Raw genomic sequence first — 25,089 nt, 5'->3', positions numbered from 1 at the left:
CTTTATGGTCCAATTCTCACATCCATACATGACCACAGGAAAAACCATAGCCTTGACTAGACGGACCTTTGTTGGCAAAGTAATGTCTCTGCTTTTCAATATGCTATCTAGGTTGGTCATAACTTTCCTTCCAAGGAGTAAGCGTCTTTTAATTTCATGGCTGCAGTCACCATCTGCAGTGATTTTGGAGCCCCCAAAAAATAAAGTCTGACACTGTTTCCACTGTTTCCCCATCTATTTGCCATGAAGTGATGGGACCAGATGCCATGATCTTCGTTTTCTGAATGTTGAGCTTTAAGCCAACTTTTTCACTCTCCTCTTTTACCTTCATCAAGAGGCTTTTTAGTTCCTCTTCACTTTCTGCCATAAGGGTGGTGTCATCTGCATATCTGAGGTTATTGATATTTCTCCTAGCAATCTTGATTCCAGCTTGTGCTTCTTCCAGCCCGGTGTTTCTCATGATGTACTCTGCATATAAGTTAAATAAGCAGGGTGACAATATACAGCCTTGACATACTCCTTTTCCTATTTGGAACCAGTCTGTTGTTCCATGTCCAGTTCTAACTGTTGCTTCCTGACCTGCATACAAATTTCTCATGAGGCAGGTCAGGGGGTATGGTATTCCCATCTCTTTCAGAATTTTCCACAGTTTATTGTGATCCACACAGTCAAAGGCTTTGGCATAGTCAATAAGGCAGAAATAGATGTTTTTCTGGAACTCTCTTGCTTTTTCGATGATCCAGCAGATGCTGGCAACTTGGTCTCTGGTTCCTCTGCCTTTTACAGATACAAAAACTGAAATTTCTAACCTTGAGACAGTTTAATCTTTTAAAAAGCAAATAAATTGCAGTGCCTTAATTTTAGCTCAGTTTCTTCAAACTCCCAAGTCTATTGCTTTTTCTCCTTTACCTTATAACAAAGAGTTCAATGGCATAGATTCCTAACTTAAGCAAGGATGCTTTGGTGCTTGGTGTTCTTGTGATGAAGATGTGATGACAGAGTTCTAAAGTGTGAAGAAAAAACAAAAGGAGAGTTGCATACACGGTTATTCTTATAAAGAATTTGTTGTTTGTACTATTCATTCTTATATTGATGGTGTAAATAGAAGCCTGTGCAGGCCACCTGTGATTCTCTCTAGACTACGTAGTTTGAGTATTGGGAAGGAGCAAAGTAATTTAACTTGCCTCTACCATGACTCTAAGTCCTGATTGGTCCTAATTTCAATTTTCCACCTCCATTAAACTGTGTAAGGATGGGTTTTTGCTCTACCAGTGACTTTATAAATGATCTAAGTATTAGCTCCTTTGGTCGATAGTATTCATATATAACCTGTACTTTTTTTGAGCTAAGACTATATGGTTGTGTTTTCACAAGAGGAGAAAGTCTGAACACCAGGTGTTTGTGGATGGTCAGCCATGAAGTACTAATGAGGCAGAAAACCCTTTCATATTTTAAAAAATCTGGCAAGTTTATGATGTTGCCCACTACAGCCATCTGCCTGAGACAGCTGTATCTGACTAGAGCTTTCAGTGGCTCAGGCTGCTCTTTCCCTAAGACAGAGCTGCTGTATAGTTAGTAACACAGATTTAAGATTTTATGTTTCATGAAGCAGGTGGGCTCACAATGCAGAAGAAATATTATGTCACTCAAGTTGATGCGATGAATTCGTCGCTAGAATAAGAATGGTGGATTCTGTCTAGGAAATTGATTTCCTAATGTATACGTGACTGTGCCAGCCCAGCAGCATGTGGCTACAGCAGTCCCCTCTACCTGTGGTTTTGAAACATTAGATGCTTCTCCAGTCATTCTCTGTCTCCTCCCCCAGCTTTATGGTTCTTCACAGGCTCTAGCATCACACTCATCTGATTTGTTTATGGTCTGTCTCAACCAGTAGAACTCAAACTCCTCTAGAGCAGAAACTTTTTAAACTGCTTTTTCACCTACCTGTGCCTGTTGTGTAGAACATGCTTGATATTGAATAATATTGAATGAAAACACATGTGAATGGGTGCTATTTTATATTTATAATTTTATGAGAAAGTAGAGTTTAATCTTCATAGAGAAGAGAATCTCTCAGCAATAATTGGGTTCTCTTCTATGTACCATGTAGGATCGTGCAGGGAGAAATCTACTTATATTCCTTTCGTTCATTTAATAAAGCATAGTCTAGACCCTGAGAAGTTTGCTTTTAAGGATGGTGGTAACTCAAGAAGCTGGCTCTACATGAGCATTTTCCTGAGACTTGTGGTAGGAACAAGAGAGAAGGCAAATGAAACAGATATACGCTGTAGATTGTGTTCTCTGGAAGTAGACACTGAGACAGTTTGGGATGCAAGACGTTCATGGTGAAAAGACAGGATGAGAAAGCGGTATTGGGCTGAGGGTGGACGGAACTGTGAGTTAGGCCTGATAAAGCCTTGGCCAGCCTGCTGAGAAGCTGTGGAGAAGTGCTGCCTGCTGGGCTTGGTCTCTGGAGGCAGGCTGCCCTGGGAAGGAGGCAACCCCCAGGATTGGTAGCTCTGCATGTAGGACAGAGCCCGAGGGAGCTGACAGCAGGAAAGCCACTTGCTGCCCAGCTGAGCCCAAGTCCTTCCTTGAAAGAAATCCAAGAGGTCCAGCGTCCTTACTCCTACTAAATAGCTGAAGCCTATAACTGCTAATTTGAAGAAGTTGTAAAGAGATGCTATATGCCCATTGACTAAACTTTGCAATGTCTGCCTAATCAGAGCATGATGCGGCAGCAGCATTTCATGAACACTGAAATCGGGGTTCTAAGAAAATGGTGCTTCCTATCAATCATGAATGCTTGCGGTGATGGCATTGGCTTGTGTGGAAGCAGGTGTTTTTCAGAATAGTTATCTACTTTGAGGTTTAAAAAATATACTTTGAAGCCATTTTTTGCTCTGATTTCCTCCTCTAGTCTCTTAACGCATTATAGTTTTACCAATAACACAGGTATACCTCATCTTGTGATACTTCACTTTATTGTGCTTTGCAGATACTGCATTTTGCAGATACTGCCTTTTTTTTTTTTTTTAACAAATCAAAGATTTGTGGCAACCCTGCATTGAGCAAGTCTGCTGGTGTTATTTTTCCAACAGTATTTTCTCACTTGGTCTCTGTGTCATATTTTGATAATTCTAGAAATGTTTCAAGCTTTTCCATAATTATTATATTTGTTATGGCAATTTGTGATCAGTGATCTTTTTTTTTTAATCAATGATCTTGATGTTACCGCTATAACTTGCTAAAGGCTCAGATGACAGCATTTTTATTGATAAAATCTTTTTTAATTAAAGCATGTACATTATTTTTTAGACATAATGCTGTTGCACACTTAACAGACTACAGTGTATTGTAAACATATCTCTTATGTGTACTGGGAAACGGAAACAGTTGTGTGATTTGCTTTATTGTGGTATTCACTTTATTGAAGTGGTCTGAAGCCAAACCTGCAACATCGCAGAGGTTTATGCCCATACTGTGCAAGAAAACAATTCCTGAAACTAGTAAGGAATTGCTTTATTTTTCCAGAGTTTGATTTGCAGGCTATTTGTCTAAATTTTGGATTTTTTCTTAGAAAAAAAAAATGCTAGCCCCCAAGAGTTCCACATTCTCTTAGTCCCTCTGGTTTCCAAATGTTTTCCAAGTCTGAAATTGAGTTAAAAGCATCTGTGAGATTGGCCATGGAGTGGGGGACACTAGTGGGGAATGAAGCTCTGACAGTTGGTCAGGGCCTGTGAGGGTTAGTGATGTGGTAGAATGTTCAAAGATGTGAGGAGTGGGAGCAGGGAAAGAAGCAAGGTGTTCGGCAGGTGTTCTGGTTATTACCATTTGAAATTTGAGCATGCTGATTGGAAAGTGCCTGCATGTTCATGGTAACTAGGCTGTAATTATGAGTGGTCTCTGAAAAACCTCTCCATTCTATAGCTCAACAGAATCCCAGCAGTAGCGATCTGGCAGCATAATGCAGATGTCTCATTCTTCTCCCCCAGCAAAAAAAAAAAAATGGGAGGGAAGCTGCACACTCTCTGAATTCTATTTTTAAATGCCCATCACTTCATTTCAAAACATTTTTTTCAAACGTGCCATAGACACCATTCTTCCTTGAGATGCTAAATTTAAAGTTTTAGAAACCAAATCCTAAGTTATACAGCACAAAACCAACTCTCTGAAAAGGTTTAAACACAATTGGTTTTTAATTACTTAGCAAAAAATTCATTGTAGCAAGAATGAGAAAATTTTTAGCTTAAAAGGCAAAAGCTGTAAGGAAGTAAAGCTCTGGGCTTAGGATAAAAATCATTTCAGTTGTAGTTTAGGGTGTCACTGTGGCAAGTCTGCAATATTGTAATAAAAAAGGGAAAGAAGATAGATCTACTTTGATTAATAGCTTAAATACTTTACATTTTCTTCACTTTACATATGGTTTACACTTTACTGTTCAACAAAGTGTCTTTCTGAGTAATACGAGGGAAAATATACCATGCTACAACATGACATGCCCCATAGTTTATCCCTGGTTCTGATTCCTGCTTGAGGAAAATGTTCTTTCTTCTCCTTTCCTAAAACAATGGGGGTGAGTTCTCCTCTCTGTGCTGTGCCTGTGCTCTATCATTGGTACTTCACAGAAGAAACAATTAAAACGCCACATGTTTTGAGTGTGATGGAACGCGTTATGGCTGAGCAAATGCTTTTATTTCTCTGTTAACTAACCCGTACCACCCCAGCAGTTTCACATCTGGAGGTGAATAGGAAATGTAGGTTAGAGAAAAAAGCTGCACCCCTCACTGCTCAGAGGAAACTCAAATGGCAGTTCTTGCTGGGTTTAAAAGAGAGTTTTGCTTGATCTTTAGCGTTGCTTTTGAATCCACATTTGAAATAGGAAAGATCCTCATCTTCATCCTGGTTTTATTGTGAGGAAGCAAGGACTTTTCAAGGTCTTTTCCAACTCTGAGTCCATACCTTCAAGGCCAGTGCTACAGTGGAAAAGCAGCCTTAGATAGAAAATCCTGACCACGTGGCCATGATTTATCCTCTCTCTAACTCAATTTCTTATCTTTAGGTGGGGACATAATTCAACCCAGGGTTGTTTTAAGATTAATAGAACTTGGGGACCACACCTAGCATGGTGCTGGCAGAGAGTGTATGTTTGATGAATTTCTTATTTTGTATAATTTTCACCTCTCTTAGAGATTGTAATTAGTTATAAACATTCTTAGGTGTTATAGGAGAATAGAAAAAAGCCCCAGTCTCACAATACAAATTTCTAGACCACCATGAATATTTTTGAGTAAGAAGCTTATATAGCATGTAAGTTATAAGGAAGATTACATTTTGATGTAAATTAGGAAGCTCTGGTGATAGCATGGCTTTAATTTTGTTATCTGTCGCTGGATTATTACTGAAGGCCCATTGGACTCAGTCTGCTGTCGCATAGGATCTCCTCTATAGAGATGACTAAGGGGAATCTAATGAAAAGTATTGTAATTTTAGGATCTTTTCTAGGAATCATTTGAAAGCAGTCATTTTATGAATGGATGGGTTTTACTTCCTTAGTCAACACTAATAGCATGTAATTTATTATAAAATTCAGTACATTAGATGTGTACCCGGAATGTTCGCTCTTCTATAACCCTATATTCTTAAAAACCCTCACCTGCACCCATCTACCCCTCAGAGTGTTAGTGCTTTGAATATCTGACAACTGATTCATTTTCATCCAGGACATGTAGTTAGTTACTAAGACCTGTAGATGGTGCCTTTGAAATCCCTCTCATATTCACCTTCCCCATCTCCACCCTTTGCTGAAATATTTTTCCTCTTATTCCTCAATCTTTTTTTTTCCCATGTTGTGGGATCGTAGTTCCCTGATCAGGGACTGAACCTGGGCCCTCGACAGTGAAAGCATGGAGTCCTAACCACTGGACCACTAGAATTTCCTCTTACTCTTTGACGTTACTACCCCAAACATGACTTGCCAGATCATTCTGAATCCAATAACTTTTGTTGGGTTTTCATTGCCTACAGCTAAGTTTAGACAGATAACAAAGCAATACATTTTTGGTCTGGCTTTCAAAACCCCTAGCAATTTGACAACTGTCCATATAGCCAACTTTATTTTCTTTTGCTGGGATAACTTTTCCAGGTAGACTCATGAGGTTTCAAGGTAACCTCATGAGTATATCTGCTCTTATCTCATCCTCTTTTGTCTCTTACCTAAAATGCCTTCCCGTCATCTGTCTACCTGACCCTTCAATGTTTAAGGTTCAGCTCAAATCCTGCCTCCTTAGTGATACCTTTCCTTATCACCCCAGCTCCATTTAATCCTATGATTCACAGATCTACAAGCTATAAATTTTCATAAAACAAAACTAAAATATTCTTTTATGAGGATTTTTTTATCATTTTATTCACTATCCCTGGAGTAGAACAGTACCTGGTATTTAGTAGGTAGTAAATAAAGATTTGTTAGATTAAATTATTTTACCTTGTTTGTAACTTTTCTTTGTCCTCTGGCTTAGAGGACAAAATTCACATTCCTCAGCCTGGCCTCTGAGGTCTTCACGATATATTCAATTTTCTTTTGCTTCCCAATATTTAGCTTTTTAATCTCCTAGTCTCTCATCTCATATGATCTTCACAAGCTATGTTCATTCCATATTTCATATTTGGCTTATGATGCTTTCCTGCCTATGTAAATGCTTGACTTGCCTCTTCTGCCTGTTTACATCCCAAACATCCTTGTAAAGTTAAACTTAAATTTCACCATTGCCATTAAAATGCGCTTCTCTCTGTTATTCAGACTCCTAAAGCATTTACCACCCCTGTACCAGCTAGTGTTTGGAAGTTAATCAAACTTACATTTTTACTTGTTTTTATTGAAAAAACTTTATATTCTTTTTAAAGGTAAAATATATTCCTTGTTTCTTTTAAATGAAAGCCCAAAAGAATACAAAGAAAAAATTAAAAATTTCTTCAGATCTCAGCACCTAGATATAAACATTGTATCCCTTTACACATAATTGCCCTGACGTCAAGTGAGATGCTAACATTTAGTGAATCTGGATGAGGGGTATATGTGAATTTTTAATGCTATTTGTGTGATTTTTTATAAGTCTGAAAAAAATTATACTGATGCAAAAATAGATTACTGAAGTAGTACAGAGTTAAAAAATAATCCACATATATGGTTATATTAGTATATGAAGAAATGCAAATCAATCAGAGATTCAATTAAATGGTGATGATAACAAGCTGTTCATTTCGAGAAAAAAGATGGATTCCTCCCTCATATCTTACACCCAAATAAACCTCATATGGATCAACAAATTAAAAACTGATGAGGCCTAAGATATGAGTGGCAAGTGTAATATTCATGGGTTGAAATAGGCATGATAAAGCATGGCGAGAAAACTAAAAACCATAAAGGAAGAGTACTGATAAATCTAAATGCATAAAAATTAAAACCTTATATATGGAGGGATGGGAAATACCATAAAGTTAAAAGACAAGTAAGAAACTGGGCAAATATAGTTGTAACTTATATGACAAAGGATTGATAGCCATATAGTAAGGTGCTTCAGAGCTTGTGCTCTAGGGTGACCTTGCCTGGGCCCTGCCACTTACTAATGATGTGACATTGGGAAAATTGCGTAACTACTCTCTACCTCATTTTTCTTATTCAGAAAAATGGGAATAAGGCTCCTTTGATTCATGGTCTTATTACTGGGCATTTAACCTATGTGTAAAAGCGTCTAATACCATGCTTGGCATATAATAATGGTGATGGTAATTATAATTACTAACATATATTGGGGGCTTATTATGTATCAAGTATTATGAAAGCCTTTCAAATGCATCATTTAATTTAATCCCCATAACAACACTTTCAATGTGGAGAGGGTACAATTATTACTTCCATTTTACAGATGGGGACCCTGAGATTTAATGACTAGCAGCTAGTAAGTGATGAAGGTGGAATTTGACCAGAGATGGGATGCCTGACTCATTGTCTTAACATTTACGTCATACTGTGGTGATTCTTAAGACAACTTAATTCCCTGAGTCCTGGGAATATTTAATCTTGACAATTAATTGGATTTTAGTATTCCTCTCAGTAGGTTTGAATTGAGCTCTTCAAATGTATTTGAGTGCTGGTATATCCATGTGGTTGCAGTCTCAAAAGAAACCTTATAGAAATTCCTGCCATAAAAAGTTAGACTTATTTTGCATACTCTGCAACACCTAGTATTGGGGCACTGATATATCCATGTTGTTGCCATCTCAAAGAAAAGAAGCCTTACAGATGTTTATACCATAAAAAGTTAGACTTATTTTACATACTCTGCAACACCAAGTATAATGTCTACATTATTTCCTCCAGACGCACTTCCTGTGTTACTTTCTTTGGTTTTAGTTTGAGAAAATAAAAAGTCTATGGAAATGATTTTATCTTAGCACTTAGTATACCAGTGTAGCTAAAGTAGTTAAAGTAGCAAAGGTAGTTTGATGTGTTAAACAGAAATAATATTGGAGGTTAAATTCTCACTCAAAAACAATTTCAGATCTTTTATTGGAAAATTAAATTTATTTTGTGTTAATTTGGGGAGCTTTCTTTTTACCCTTTTGGGTATATGGGAACAAAATTTGTTCAAGTCTTGGTTCACATTATAACTCAATAAAATTTCTTTTGATAGTCTTAAAATTGAACTTAAAACTTTTGTGAACTTCATATATTTCAAGATGGAGGCTACCGTCTATTTCTTTTGATAGATTAGCCAGGGTTTAATTTGGTTATTCAGAGCAAATTTGAAGATACTTTTTGTATGGTATTAAACATTTTTCTTCACAGTAATATAGTGTTAAATCATGTAAAACCTAATTTGGAAAGAAAATAATGAATTAGATTCACATTTTGTGCTTCTTTAATCATGAAGAAGAATTGACTTGTAGCGACATGAATGGTTTTATCTCTGCCTTAAATATAATTTGTTAAAATCATTAGATTTTGAGGAAATACTCTGATTGAAATATCAATAACTTATTTACCCCTTTCTCTAACTTTATTGATAGATGGGAAAGAAGGGCACTAGATACCCTTAGGAGAAACCCTGTTTAATCCATAGTAATACTATATATACTCTATTAGCCTTTTGGCCATCTAGCCTATCTTGGAAATGCGGCAAATGAGGCAGAATTCAAAAAAGACCCCTGAACAACCAAAATAAGAATAAACACTTCATTTAAAATTTTTCTGTGAAGAGTCCTAACCTCACTACCCTTCATCCCTGAATGCTCACTTTTTTCTCTTGTATTCTTGTGCTCAGTCACTCAGTCATGTCCAACTCTGCAACCCCAAGGACTGTAGCCCACCAGGCTCTTCTGTCCATGGGATTTCCCAGGCAAGAATACTGGAGTGGGTTGTCATTTCCTTCTCTAGGGGATCTTCCTGACCCAAGGATCAAACCCAGGTCTCTTGAGTCTTCTGCATTGGCAGGTGGATTCTTTACCACTGCACCACCTGAGAAGCCCAACGTTGCCCAAATTCTAACAAGGTTGGTTAGTAGGTTTCTAAATCCACAGCAGCTTAGGAGAAGGGAGAGGTGCTACAGACAAGCAGGAAGACAGCCACAGGTGACCACTGGCATCATCATAATAAACACAGCTCTAGGAACAATTTAAAAGCAGACATTAGAAAGCAAAACTTATAGTTATCTGGGATTGTTTAGTGTGGGATCAGTCAGTCCAGATTTCTCTGCTTTTAAGGCATTGTTGTATTACAGCATAGTACAATAAGAGACTATGTAACTTAATAGTTACAGCCAGTAAATGTTAGCATTCCCCGTATCTGAAATCCATTCTGACAGTGGTGTCTGATCTTCCTGAGAGGCAGGGATTTGGGCTTCGTAGTTGCCGGAGAAGGCAATGGTGCCCCACTCCAGTACTCTTGCCTGGAAAATCCCATGGACGGAGGAGCCTGGTAGGCTGCAGTCCATGGTGTGGCTGAGGGTTGGACACGACTGAGCGACTTCACTTTCACTTTTCACTTTCATGCATTGGAGAAGGAAATGGAAACCCACTCCAGTGTTCTTGCCTGGAGAATCCCAGGGACGGGGGAGCCTGGTGGGCTGCCATCTATGGGGTCACACAGAGTCGGACACGACTGAAGTAACTTAGCAGCAGTAGCAGCAGCAGTTGCAGGCTTAAGCACCTCCCCATGCTCTTGTTTGACTACTAGTTATGTGTTGGGATCTTCTAAATCTCCCTTCATCTCCCATTTTCACCTGGAAGTCGGTGAGTCCAGTTTCTGCCCAGGCCTTCATGATCTAGATCCTCCCAGCAGGCTCCAGTCTGAACTTGTGATCTCTCTGTGGTGTCTGACCTGAGGTATCTGTTATCAGAAATGTGTTCTCAAGGGTGCCTGAGCCTTGAGCTTCACTCTCGGGTCTACCCATCCAATAGCTTTATTTACCCTCATGTGATCTCCCTTTCTGATATGCAGGGCCTTTCCTTATTACCTCTCTATCATCATATGACCAAAACCACATCTACTTGTATATATTTGTGTGTGTGTGTACATAAATGCACACACAGAGAACATAGTATTTCTTCAGATGCTAAACTATGCCATTCACATTTCCTGGGCAAAGGGGAGACTACTTTATGGAATAGGATTCAGAGCAGGCTAGTACCATTGCATATTTGATCCTTGAACTGACCTTGGGTGATATGCATCAAGGTTACATTATGGGATGGCTTAGACTGTTATCTTCATTTCTTCCTTTGGCAGTCTTAGGGTCAGTTCTCATCAGTTTCTCTTTCTTAGGACCAATTATTACCTGCATTAACTAGCCTCAGGTGCTTTCTAATAGGCTATGAACTCTTTACAGGCAGGAATTAAATCCTTCTGTCATCCCATACTAAGCACAGTGCCTGGATTCTTACCTTGCATGTTGTAGAAGCTTAACAGATAGCTTATTGGTAAATTAATTAATTATAAATGAGACTTCAGGATAGTCTATGTATTATTGAGCTTCTAATTGTTTCTTCAGCAACATTAACTAGAAAATGCAATTTCCCAAGAGGCATCCTTTATCTTAGTTAATATTGTTTCAGAGAGGGACTTCGTCATGATGATATAAAATTTTGATTAAGTGGAAACAGCAGTTTATTTCTCTTTACTAATAGCTTCACATAAAATACCATTTGTTATCAGAGAAACAATTAGAAAGGAAAGATTTTCTCAAAGTATTATAACCAAGGCATGGTTAAAATGATTTATACTTCATATGTAGGGCTTGCTCAGTGAATGTATCCACTTATTAGGCATTAGGAAATTTTGAGTGAGGAACAAAGCTATGAAACATATGTGCAAAGATGGAAGTAGAAAGAGACTGTATAGTTTGAATACGTTAATGCTACTCTACCAAATCTAATGTGCTTTTTTTTTTTTTTTTTTGCCTTTTTTTCATTTAGGAACCTAGGTTATTTCCCCAAGTATATTAACTATAGCCTAGGACTGAGTGAAAACTTTCAAGCTACTATATTAAATCACTTCAGGATATTGGGAGTAGGAGTTAGCAAATCATTGCTTACCAGAACCAAATAATAAGCTAAAAAGGGTAAATGCAGCTTACTGAAGGGCCCAGTGTAAAATAAATAGTAGCTCATGCACTGGACTATCTTGATGTGGTGTTTGATCTTCATGTATTCTGTTAACTCTTGGATTCTGAGTCTGATTCAGACAGGGCCGATGCTAACCCATTTGCCTTTGTGAAAATCAGAAAAATGTGCCCTTCCTTGAGTAAAAATTTTACGTATGTTATGCACGACTTGAATAATCCTATGTTCAGGCCTGAAGAAAGTGGGAATGTGGATGGCTTTGGTGATTCTGGGCTCCACCCTCCTTGTAAGGAAAGGAGGAAGGGGGCATGGGGATGAGAGGATAGTCTTGGGGAGCAATGGCTCGGGTATTTCATCAAGAATACCAATTTCAGTTCACTTAGACAGTGGGTCTGTAAAGCAACTGATTTTTAAATCACTGATTAGAACATCTATTAAGAATCATAGAAAAACTGCTGCTTCAGAGGACATGTCCCTTTTTGACTCAGCCTGGCTCTGCAGGGTTGGGACGTGGGGGCCTCGTAATCCTGGCAGGAGCAAGCCTGTGTATATACCATACACAAGCCCCAGATGTCAGGGCTCATATCCCACTGGCAGTGCATCCACCCTCCTACCCTCACCCTCATCCTCATAAGACCTCACCCTGTTTGTTACAGACAATGAGTTGGTCAGAATTGGGCTTCCTAGAGCCAGGGAGGGGAACTGGAATGTGCCAGTAATTGTGCAAGTATATGAATGTTAATGAGTATCTGTGTTGAGTTACATGACTGAGAACATTTCCTGTGGCTTTACGTTTCCCCTGAGAGATCCAGTATCTCTTCTCATGCCGTCACATACATCCTTATATAACTTCACACATGTCTGTTTTGTGAATACACCGCCACTCCCCAGTTTTGGTGCTACCTTGGGTTTGGTTTTTACAGATATATAGCATTATATTAGGTGCTCAATATAATACAATGTTTCTATATTTAAATGAGCACTTTAATGTTTAAAATAGGATCTTGAACATTTTTCAGTTAGAGTTTCCACATTTTACTTTTCTTAATGTAATACCTGTATTTTTTCATACTTTCTGGGTTTTTTAAAAATAGAATGTAACTGAATAAATTCAGACCACATATTGTGAAGTGAAAAAGCATATATTAGTTACCCATCCTCTAACTGCATGGTTAGAACTGTATAGCCCCCAGACTTTCTGAACAAAAAGCAGTATATGCTCCTTTTAAGGTTCTTAGCCTATTTCGAACTTGCTGATATGAACTGGGAGGTAGGAGAGGGAGAGAGGCTTTCTCATGTTAGCAGTACCCTAGAGACTCAATCAGGAGTGAGTTCAAAGCCCCTAAAGACCTCAAGCTCCCCATAAAATCAAATCCCGATATAAGGTTATTCTTATACTTGGTGTTAGACTGGATAAAAATATCTTTTAGTGACATAAATTCACATTGAGTGTAATTTCACCATGAGGTTGTTTATATAGTCTTGTCTTTTAAATGTTGTATTTTGGGAAATTTCAAACATATACACAATTAGAATGAGATAATGAACCCTTAGGCAGTAGCACCCAGTTTAACAGTTAACATTTGGTTGATTGTGTTTCCTTTGAAGCCCCTGCCTCTTTTTTTCTTTGCCCCATAGTATTTTAAAGTAAATTTCAGACATTACATCAATTCACTTGTTGAATAAAATATTTATTTTAGCACTTATCTCTAATTTATAAGTCTTTTTTAAAACATATCCACCATGCCATTATCATACCTATAAAATTAATAATAATTCCTTAATATAATCTAATACTCCCACATTCCAATTTCCCTGATTGTCTCAAAAACATCCTTTTACAGATTATTTAAATTAGAATCCATAGAAGGTCTATACATTGTATTTGGCTGTTTATGTCCCTCAAGTTTCTTTTTTTCTACATTAACATTTTTCCTTACTTTTAAAATAATTTTTCAAGGGAGCATAAAAGGAAAAATACTACCAAAATTAACATATTAAGCTTTATGTTTTGTTGTTGTTCAGTCACTCAGTCATGTCTGATTTTTTCTGACCCCATGACTTGCAGCATGCCAGGCTTCCCCATCCTTCACCATCTCCCGGAGTTTGCTCTAACTCATGTCCATTGAGTCAGTGATGCCATCCAACTATCTCATCCTCTGTCCCTCCTTCTGCTCCCGCCCTCAGTCTTTCCCAGTATCAGGATCTTTTCCAATAAGTTGGCTCTACACATCAGGTGGCCAAAGTATTGGAGCATCAACTTCACCATCAGTTCTTCCAATAAATATTCAGAACTAATTTCCTTTTGCATTGACTGATTTGATCTCCTTGCTGTCCAGGGGACTCTCAAGAGTCTTCTCCAACACCACAATTTGAAAGCATCAATTCTTCAGCGCTCAGCCTTCGTTATGATCCAACTCTCACATCCGTACATGACTACTGGAAAAACCATAGATTTGACTATAAGCTTTATCTTTAAATCATTAGTTTTTATGTTCTGTATGTTTTCAGATCCATACACACTTAATGCTGAAGTGTATAGGGCTAATAAAATGGGGAGGAAAAGTTTTCCTTTTCTGATTTGAAAACAGGCATGAATGATCTTATTACTCAACAGCAGAAATCAAATGCAGAAAGTTGACCCTATTTGAGTTCAAATAGGTCTGCATTAAATCACATTTTTAAGCTTATTATGGTTTAACCTAACCAAAATATCACCTTATAAATATAAAATTTGTAAATCAAGTGCCCTTTGCTTCTGGAATTTTATCTTGTTTTTCAGATTTGGGGTTTGTATTTCAGTACAGTGAGTTCAATCTAAGACAGTGTTTTCTTACCAAACATGTGAGTGTTTGTATCTTTTCAACTGTTATTAACATACCTAAATGGCTTGTCCATTTGACAGTATTCCTATTGAGTTCACTCTGATATCTCAGAAGCCTTATTCTTTGTAAAAAAAAATAGTTACATCACAAATTTGCTTCTTTATAATTCTAAATACTTATTTTGCTATTCTACCAGCTTGGTGCATTATCTTCTTTCAACATGGATAGGAGGACAGAAAAGAATTTCTTCTGCTGCTATAATTTTAACACTACCGTGCTTGATATAAATTGTGCAGTGCTGCTAAAATGCCTCAAAATTTTACCATTTCTTTTTATAAACTCTCAATCCTGTGATATCTTTCCTTTCTTAGGATATGAACGAGTCTGCCAAACAAGAAGATATTTTGGAATCTACAACAGATGCTGCGGAATGGAGTCTGGAAGTAGAACGTGTACTACCACAACTGAAAGTCACGATCAGGACTGACAATAAGGTATAGAAGAGAGAACACATTTTGGTCAGATAGATTTTTATATGGCCATTTAGGATCAAAGGTACTCCCACTTATACAAATGATTTAAGAAGGGATTCAGTTTCCAGTGTTTTAGTAGAGATTTAGTAAACTGTTGTTGAATGAATATATAACATTATATGGTCCACAAATCAAGGAATATATCTTTAAAATGATTTGGAATATATCACGTTTCCCTGGGAGTAAGGTGTATTTTCTCAATATATTTTGATATATTTTCTTGGCAGTCATATTTTGTCTAGGTGAATAGTGAATGAAATTGGAATTCTGTGACTGTATACTAACTGAGTAGAGTTAAAAGTGGTTTTAGATCTCTGCTGGATGGCAAAACAGAAGACGTCCTGGAAGTTACCTTACATAATCTACTCAGTACACGTGACTAAAAGTTAAATATTAAGAAAATAGTCAAGAAACCATATGCAAAATATATTTGAAGATAAGGCCAAATGAACCAGCCCATTTAATAAAGTTTCTGCTTTTTTACCTACAATTTATGAGTAAGAACTTCAGAACAAGCTAATAAGTGACTAGACAATCCTATTCTTTAGACAATACTATATAGTAATCTCTAAAAAGAGCTAGAGAGACATCTAGGTTAAAAAAAAAATAAAAAAGAAAGGATTTTCATCTTTGGAACCTGAGACAAGCTCCAGAATTATGGAACAAGGTTCCAGGGAAACTTGTCATTCTGCAAATGTGGTTGTGTGTCTATCCTCAAAGTAGAAGCCTTGCAAAGACTGCTGTTCTCAGTTTCTGGGAAGCTAATTCATACTAGATTGTCTGGATTTGGGCTTGTAGAGTTGAATCCTGGAGAAGGTAAGACGGGGCCTAGGGCCAGTCCACTCCTAGGGCAGTCTTAAAATAAGGACCTCAGAGATCTTCCGAGAGTGTGAAGGGCTGTGGAACAAGCTTTCTCTAGAGTAGATGGCAAATCCTGCAGCCCTGTTTACCATATATTTACCCAGTCATTATGGAGGACAGTTATTATTTGCATACATCGGGGGTAAATTCCTGCTTATATATCTTATATATAAATACATATTAATAAGAATTTCTTTCCTGATTTGATCTCTGCTGAAAGTCATAATTTGCAAAAATGTAACTTTTTCTTAAAATGTAATTTCTCACTTTTTAGTTTTGTCAGAACAAATTCTCTTCATAAAATTAAAGATCACTACTATTGTGACTGTAATTAGAACATGTTAAAATAATTGTGTAGTTGGGAGCTCTCAAGCACATTTTAGTTCCATGAGTAAACAAGTTTAATTTGTTTACTTTCAAGGTAAGTAAACTCTTGAAATCAAACATCTCACAATAGGATGTTTGATAGGATAATAATAGGACCACACTAATGGTCTTGATCACCATATAATAGAAGTAATTGAATAAAAAAATGAGAGAATATAAATGTAACTGCTAACCTGTACGGTTTTATAAACCAGTATAGCAGTAATCAAAATCCTGGATTCTTACAAAATCGGGGAAGAATTAACTAGTTCAGAGTTGAACTGAGTCTCATGCCATTCATTACCAGCCTTGACCTTATGAGGATATATTGTGTTAAATTAACTATACAATCCCTGTTACAGGCAATACTCAAAAATGTCAGATAAAGTTTTTAGGGGGGTTGGTACTTTTTTTAGAATATGTGAATTATCATTTTGAGTTAGATTTTTGTGGTAAAACATACTGATGTAAAATCATGTTTGATTGCTTTTTCTGAATTCTTCTCTAGATAATTTGGTCTTTGTGTCCAGTAGTTAGTTCATAAACCCTTTTTTTCCCCTAAGTATTTCAGCTGTAGCAAATGGGAATTGCAGCTTTAAGGTCAATTCTTTATTCAGCTCACTTAAGAAAAATAAAATTATACATTGATTTGAGAAAGTAAGGTGCTAATGAATAGAGAAATGTTTTTCATGTCTCAGAAGTAAAGTAATCTGGTAATATATGTGGTTTCTCACGGACTCATTATCCTCCTTCTTCAGGAGAGGTTGACTCCAGCATCATGGTAGATCCCCTTCTTCCTCAACTCCTGACTCCACTAAAACCAAAACCTCCCCTTTATTTTTGGACAAAACAATAACCTTTTGCTCATCTGCAGGCTGTTTAGGACCTCTTAAGATTTCAACTTCATGTTTGGCGGTGGGTGGTGAGAAATTAATTACTTTCAGATCAATGTGTTTTACTGATCACTGTTAGATTAAGTTTTAAGTAGCATAGAGATGTAGGAGATAAGTAATGCAGAGTTTCCATTATTTAAAGCCATTATAAATTTCTTTAAAATGACCTGGTGTTATAAGTAAAAAAAGTTGCATATTTATTTGGCACCAGATCAAGCATTTGTTTTGCTTTTTTTCTTACAAGTTCAGTTTATTCCTTGTATGCTTCACAACTGCAAAAAAAGTAAATCTTTTCTGTTCTTTTTGCATATGACAGTCTGTATGCTTGATGAGATCCTGTCATACACCAATATTTTATTTTGTATATGAGTCATCTTGTAATCAGGTTTTTATTGCAAGGCTAGCTTATCCTTGTTTCTGGCACTACTTGTTACTATTGCCAGTTCCCAAAAAAAGCAAATAAATTTTAATATTAGCTTAAACAAATTACAATTGGGAAATAAATATGTTGCCAAAACTACAAATAATATATTCCACAGCTGAAGATAAAAGATTTTGTCATATGCTGGCTTGAATGGACTGTATGAGCGGTTTCCCTTTTTAGAGCTAGATACAGAGACTGCTCCTGGTGATTACTTCTAGAGTAGCTGTATATCCGTCTCAGATCTACCTCAACTTGGAAAAATATGTCTGAAGACACAGTCAGAAGTTCTGCCAAGAGAGTCAATAAATTCAGCCAAATCTGGGTCGTTCAGCCCTAGTTAATGCTTCATTTAGGGCCAAGTGCGTAAGGCTAGGGCATCAGTTCCTTAAAAGGACAGTCTGAGGACACTTAAGCTAGAGTAGATGTCAGTGCCACCTAATAAAATTATCTACAACTATTAGTCTGCAACTCTACATCTTATTGTTCTTTTTTTCCTCTTTATTTCTCTAATCTTTCCTTTCTGCTGTGTTTTTTATTTTTTATTCTTTATTGGGCTTCTCTGGTAGTTCAGTCGATAAAGAATCTGCCTGCAATGCAGGAGACCCAGTTTCAGTTGCTGGGTCAGGAAGATTCCCTGGAGAAGGAAATGACAACCCATTCCAGTATTCTTGTCTGGAGTATCCCATGGACAGAGGAGCCTAGCAGGCTACAGTCCATGGGGTCACAAGAGTTGGACATGACTTAGCCACTAAGCCACCATTGTTCTTTATTAGATCCAATAATAAGTGCCCACAACTGTTGCACACCTACTTGGATGGAATGTAAAACTTTAAGAGCAAACATCTGTGATTATACTCAGACTAGACTTAAATCTGTAACTGCTCAAGAATTATCCTAATCTCTTGAGTCTTTTTAAAATAAAGTTTTATTTTTAATTATATAAGTAATACAGAAATAATATTTCAGGGGGAGAGGAGGCAAGCAGTGTGCTGTGAATTAGAAGCTAGGGAGAACACATTTAGTCCCACCATCAAATCCTGTTTTATTGAACAAAGTTTCAGAAACTTAATAAAACTGTGGCAGTTATAAAGACCCAGGGACGATGGAGCCTATCTCACACACCTTCCATGGGCACCTGAAATTCATATTTCTACCACTTAATATCTGTGTGATCCAGGGCAAGCTACTGTACCTCTCTGTTCCTCTTTTCCTTATCTCTAAAAAGGGACTAATTATGTTACTCACCTCGTGGAGTTGTTGTAAAGCACCAAGAACAGTATCTGACACATAGTTATTGCCTAATAAATATTGATTATTTTTATGTTACAGCATTGTTTTGTAATATTATTGTGTTCTATCATAGCCCTCTTTGTGGCTGTATCAGTGTTCAGGAGGAGTTTACAAAATGTCTGCACTAATGCTTCCATCATTTAAGGAATATTGATTACTGTCAGCCTTATATTTTTTAATAGGATATAGTTAGATTCATATACATATTATTTTTGTAATAAATATTTCTAGTTTTTCCCTAGTAAAGGTATATATAATATGATGAAAATAATAGTAGTAAATGATATTTCTTCAGTGTTTGCTTTGTGCCACGTGCTGTTCTTAGCACTTCACATCTGTTAACTCATTTAATCCTGTCCACTGCCCTATGATATGCAGGTACCTTTTAATACAGATGAGGAAACTGAAACAAGGAGAAGTTATTTGCCTCTGCCTAGTAAGTGACAGTGGAGAAGGCAATGGCACCCCACTCCAGTACTCTTGCCTGGAGAATCCTATGGATGGAGGAGCCTGGTGGGCTGCAGTCCATGGGGTTGCGAAGAATTGGATACGACTGAGCAACTTCACTTTCACTTTTCACTTTCATGCATTGGAGAAGGGAATGGCAACCCACTCCAGTGTTCTTGCCTGGAGAATCCCAGGGACAGGGGAGCCTGGTGGGCTGCCGTCTATGGGGTCGCACAGAGTCGGACATGACTGAAGCGACTTAGCAGCAGCAGCAGTAAGTGACAGACACGATATTTGAGCCTCCAACCTGGGTTCTTACCTATTCAATTAATGACTATATATCACACTGGTTTAAAAGCACAAATTCTGAATCCAGGATGCTTGAATAATAATCTTGACTCTAAAACTTATTAGCGGTTGGACCCTGTGGGTAGGTTATTTAACCACTCTATGCCTCAGTTTCCTCGTCTGTAAAATGGAATTCATTATAAACCCTCTACTACTACTACTAAGTCACTTCAGTCGTGTCCAACTCCACTCGACCCCACAGACAGCAGCCCACCAGGCTCCGCCATCCCTGGGATTCTCCAGGCAAGAACACTGGAGTGGGTTGCCATTTCCTTCTCCAATGCATGAAAGTAAAAAGTGAAAGTGAAGTCACTCAGTCGTGTCCGACTCTTCACGACCCCATGGACTGCAGCCTGCCAGGCTCCTGTGTCCATGGGATTTTCCAGGCAAGAGTACTGGAGTGGGTTGCCATTGCCTTCTCCGATTATAAACCCTACCTTAAGTTATTAAAAGTATTAAGTGAATTAACATATCTAAAGCACTTAGAATGGTGCCAGAAGAATCACTTAATACATGTTGCTGTGTGCTTTTTGTGTATAGTGTTGAAATTATACCTCTTTTTTTCACCTAACATTTCATCATGTATTTCCACATATTCTTAAAAATTATAAAGCATAACTTTAGATGATTGTCTGTAGTGCTAGAAGGTTACCATCGCTCTCCAGCTAAGCACCAGGTAGCAAGATGGCTTGGCCAAGTTTAGCAGGTTAGGATCAAACCAGGAGGTCTAAGATCTGGGTGGAGAAATGACAGGGCAGTGTCACACAAGAGCTAGTGGTTAGGGTATGGGCAAGCCTAAGGACCATAAGATCTGAGAACACAATCCACTAGCTGGAATTGGATTGGCTAGTGAGTCATTTTAGAGAACAAGTGGTTGTTGAATAAGAAAATCCAGTTGAAAGAGAAAACATGGAGAACAGAAAGCCAATGATGATTAAATAGAAAATGAAATTAGAAATCTTACATAATTACTTATTGATGCAAGAATGTACAGTCAGAAAAGCCTATGGGTTGTAACTGCTGTTATCTGTTTTTAACTGTGTGAGGGGCTCTTCTCCAGGTTACTTTATGATGATTATTGAAGGATAATATTTCCTACTTGATCGAAATATTTTAATTTCTATGATAGCAATTTTTAAACTTTTTTTTACAATGTATTTATTTATTTTAATTGGTGGATAATTACTTTACAGTATTGTGATGATTTTTGCCATAGTGAATCAGTTGACAGTTGTTGCGTTGAATAATAAAATAATTGAAGCTGAGATGCCAAAGAATACTGCATGTCCTCTATTTCTGGGAAAATAGAAAATTGCATGCATATTCATATAGATTTCACTTTCTGTATTTTTGATTAATTTTGATTGCTAAGGAAATACTTAATGCCATTTCTTAAGGAGAATTATTCTTTTTTTAGTTTTCTTTTTACTATAGAAAAGCAAGCCTTTATTTGACTTTATGAAAATAAACAGAGCCCACCTAAATGAGAGCAAGTCTATTTATTCAGAGCTTACTATAGCAAGGAATCAGCCACCACCACTTGCATTTGGCAGAGAATTTAAGGCATGCAGGAATATTTAAAAGAATTATAGTACAAAAAAGGAAAGGCTTCAAATGTTCAGATGTGACTGGAAATTTGGAGGCAGGGTCACTAGAAACAGGGCCTCTAGTGATCGGTTGGGGGAGGATATTTGGCTTTGTCTGATTGGGCCTACATTAGAAATGGGGTGGCAGCGGGGGCCAAAAATCGGAGAAGCCGACAGTTATTAAGTGCTGACCATTTTGGTCACTTGTACACAGGTTGTGGCTTGGCTTCCTGAAGTAGTGGCCACAGACTGTGGGTCAGAATTCTATTTTGAGTAATGGTCTGGCTATTATCTGTTGTCCATTTGTATGTTCAGTTTCTCAACTTGAGTCATTGAATCAAAGGGAAGTATCTTCTTAAAATGATCAATCTTATTAATCTTTATCAGGAGAATGATTTTTTTCAAGTCAAGGGTTTTTACGTAGAATCCAAGTAATCATTAATAATATTTATTTCACAAATAAGGAAGAGCAGCAAGTGTGAAATCAGTTTTCAACTAAACCTTACACAGATTCTTTTTTTTCAATTATGCAGTATTTATTCCTAAAAGATTGTATATTAGAATGATTTAATATTAGGTATTTAATGCAGTGAGCAAATGTTCTATCGTGCTTTAATGCCCTATGAATATTGTAATTAGAATTTTGATTAATGACTTAAATAGACTTTTTTCCAAATTATAATTAAATGTTTCCTGCTTTGTTGCTTTAAAAGATAATTGGCTAGGTACCCCTTCTTTCTACCAAAATGTCTTTAGTCATTATGTAAATCTTCAGGTTCATTACAAGGAATTCAGATAAAGAGATGATTTTTTACTTAAAGCTTAGGTAGTACTGCAGCATGTGTTTCTAATTATTTCAAGCCTTTGATTCACTGAACTGCTTTTTTACATCCTTACTTGTTCTTCAGAGTCCGGCTTTGTCAGGGTGCACTTGTAAAAAGAACCTTAAACTTTAAATTTCAACTCTAAGCAATTGGATTTTGTTTTAATGTAAACAAACCATACAGATGTTGCCTTCGGTAATTCACAGCAAGAAACCTTTCAGGAAGTCTTTGTGCTAAGGGTAGAATCATTACAATAGTCTTGAGCCCTTGGGCTCTCCAGTCACTGTGCTAGCTAAAACGTAAAAGCAATAGAGAGGCCTGCATTAATCAGGAGGTGGAATTCCATTTAAATGAACCTGAAGGGACCACAGAATTGCTGTATTATTTCTAAGTCTCTTCGTATTATAAGCCAAATCCTGCAGAAGTGTACAATGCTAGGCTTTCTCTTTGTAGTCTTGTAGACAAATCTGTACCTGGAAGCAATAGAGGGTACTTTTTCCATTCCAAAGCAGTGGAAGGTCAACTTGCTTTGATCTTCTGCCATCAGTGTGTTGAAGAGTGTTAATAAAATTTAGCTTTCTAAATATTTCTTACCTATACGGATTTATCAATTATTACAGTTCTGGAATAAAGAGCATTTCTTAAGACTTGTACTCTGGTTGCTGGATAGGCTATATTGATAGGATCCTTGTTCAGTTCAGTTCAGTCATTCAGTCGTGTCCAACTCTTTGCGACCGCATGAATTGCAGCACGCCAGGCCTCCCTGTCCATCACCAACACCTAGAGTCCACCCAAACTCGTGTCCATTGAGTCAGTGATGCCATCCAACCATCTCATCCTCTATCGTCCCCTTCTTCTCCTGCCCTCAATCTTTCCCAGCATCAGGGGCTTCTCAAATGAGTCAGCTCTTGGCATCAGGTGGCCAAGTATTGGAGTATCACCTTCAACATCAGTTCTTCCAATAAACACCCAGGCTGATCTCCTTTATGATGGACTGGTTGGATCTCCTTGCAGTCCAAGGGGCTCTCAAGAGTCTTCTCCAACACCACAGTTCAAAAGCGTCAATTCTTTGATGCTCAGCTTTCTTTATAGTCCAACTCTCACATCCATACGTGACCACTGGAAAAACCATAGCCTTGACTAGACGGACCTTTGTTGACAAAATAATGTCTGCTTTTTAATATGCTATCTAGATTGGTTGTAACTTTCCTTCCAAGCAGTAAGCGTCTTTTAATTTCATGGCTGGAATCACCATCTGCAGTGATTTTGGAGATGAAAAAAATAAAGTCAGCCACTGTTTCCACTGTTTCCCCATCTATTTGCCATGAAGTAATGGGACCGGATGCCATGATCTTAGTTTTCTGAATGTTGAGCTTTAAGCCAACTTTTTCAATATCACAGTAATCCACGTCTATGCTCTGACCAGTAACACTGAAGAAGCTGAAGTTGAACAGTTCTATGAAGACCTACAAGACCTTCTAGAACTAACACCCAAAAATGATGTGCTTTTCATTATAGGGGACTGGAATGCAAAAGTAGGAAGTCAAGAAACACCTGGAGTAACAGGCAAATTTGGCCTTGGAGTACAGAATGAAGCAGGGCAAAGGCTAATAGAGTTCTGCAAAGAGAACGCACTGGTCATAGCAAACACCATCTTCCAACAACACAAGAGAAGACTCTACACATGGACATCATCAGATGGTCAAAACCGAAATCAGATTGATTATATTTTTGCAGATAGAGTTCTATAAAGTCAGCAAAAACAAGACCAGGAGCTGACTGTGGCTCAGATCATGAACTCCTCATTGCCAAATTCAGACATAAATTGAAGAAAGTAGGGAAAACCACTAGACCATTCAGATATGACCTAGATCAAATCCCTTATGACTATACAGTGGAAGTGAGAAATAGATTTAAGGGACTAGATCTGATAGACAGACTGCCTGGTGAACTATGGACAGAGGTTCATGACATTGTACAGGAGACAGGGATCAAGACCATTTCCAACAAAAAGAAATGCAGAAAAGCAAAATGGTCATCTGAGGAGGCCTTACAAATAGCTGTGAAAAAAAGAGAAGCAAAAAGCAAAGGAAAAAAGGAAAGATATACCCATTCGGAAACAGAGTTTCAAAGAATAGCAAGGAGAGATATGAAAGCCTTCTTCAGTGATCAATGCAAATAAATAGAGGAAAACAATAGAATGGGAAAGACTAGAGATCTCTTCAAGAAAATTAGAGATACCAGGGGAATATTTCATGCAAAGATGGACTCGATAAAGGACAGAAATGGTATGGACCTAACAGAAGCAGAAGATATTAAGAAGAGGTGGCAAGAATACACAGAAGAACTGTACAAAAAAGATCTTCATGACCCGGATAATCACAATGGTGTGATCACTCACACTCACCTGGAGCTAGACATCCTGGAATCTGAAGTCAAGTGGGCCTTAGAAAGCATCACTATGAACAAAGCTAGTGGAGGTGATGGAATTCCAGTTGAGCTATTTCAAATCCTGAAAGGTGATGCTGTAAAAGTGCTACACTTAATATGCCAGCAAATTTGGAAAACTCAGCAGTGGCCACAGGACTGAAAAGGTCAGTTTTCATTCCAGTCCCAAAGAAAGGCACTGCCAAAGAATGCTCAAACTACCGCACAATTGCACTCATCTCCCACGCTAGTAAAGTAATGCTCAAAATTCTCCAAGCCAGGCTTCAGCACTACATGAACCATGAACTTCCAGATGTTCAAGCTGGTTTTAGAAAAGGCAGAGGAACCGCAGATCAAATTGCTAACATCCAGTGGATCATCGAAAAAGCAAGAGAGTTCCAGAAAAATACCTATTTCTGCTTATTGACTATGCCAAAGCCTTTGACTGTGTGGATCACCATAAACTGTGGAAAATTCTGAAAGAAATGGGAATACCAGACCACCTGACCTGTCTCTTGAGAAACCTGTATGCCGGTCAGGAAGCAACAGTTAGAACTGGACATGGAACAATAGACTGGTTCCAAATAGGAAAAGAAGTACATCAAGGCTGTATATTGTCACCCTGCTTATTTAACTTCTATGC

The 25,089-nt window shown here is 37.6% G+C and overlaps 1 protein-coding gene across 2 annotated transcripts in view; it reads left to right on the top strand.

Moving 5' to 3' along the window:
- IFT57 (intraflagellar transport 57) overlaps positions 1 to 25,089 on the top strand; it is a 73,920-nt gene that overhangs the window by 26,719 nt on the left and 22,112 nt on the right. For both annotated transcript variants that reach the window (XM_010838557.1, XM_010838556.1), the window contains exon 6: positions 14,819 to 14,941. In XM_010838557.1, coding sequence (XP_010836859.1) covers positions 14,819 to 14,941 — 123 coding nt within the window. The remainder of the gene's footprint in view (positions 1 to 14,818; positions 14,942 to 25,089) is intronic.

This window comes from Bison bison, unplaced genomic scaffold (assembly GCF_000754665.1).
Source record: "Bison bison bison isolate TAMUID 2011002044 unplaced genomic scaffold, Bison_UMD1.0 scf7180017864098, whole genome shotgun sequence".
NCBI lineage: Eukaryota > Metazoa > Chordata > Mammalia > Artiodactyla > Bovidae > Bison > Bison bison.
Note: the sequence above shows the minus strand (reverse complement) of the source record. Positions and strands in the feature narration are given on the sequence as shown.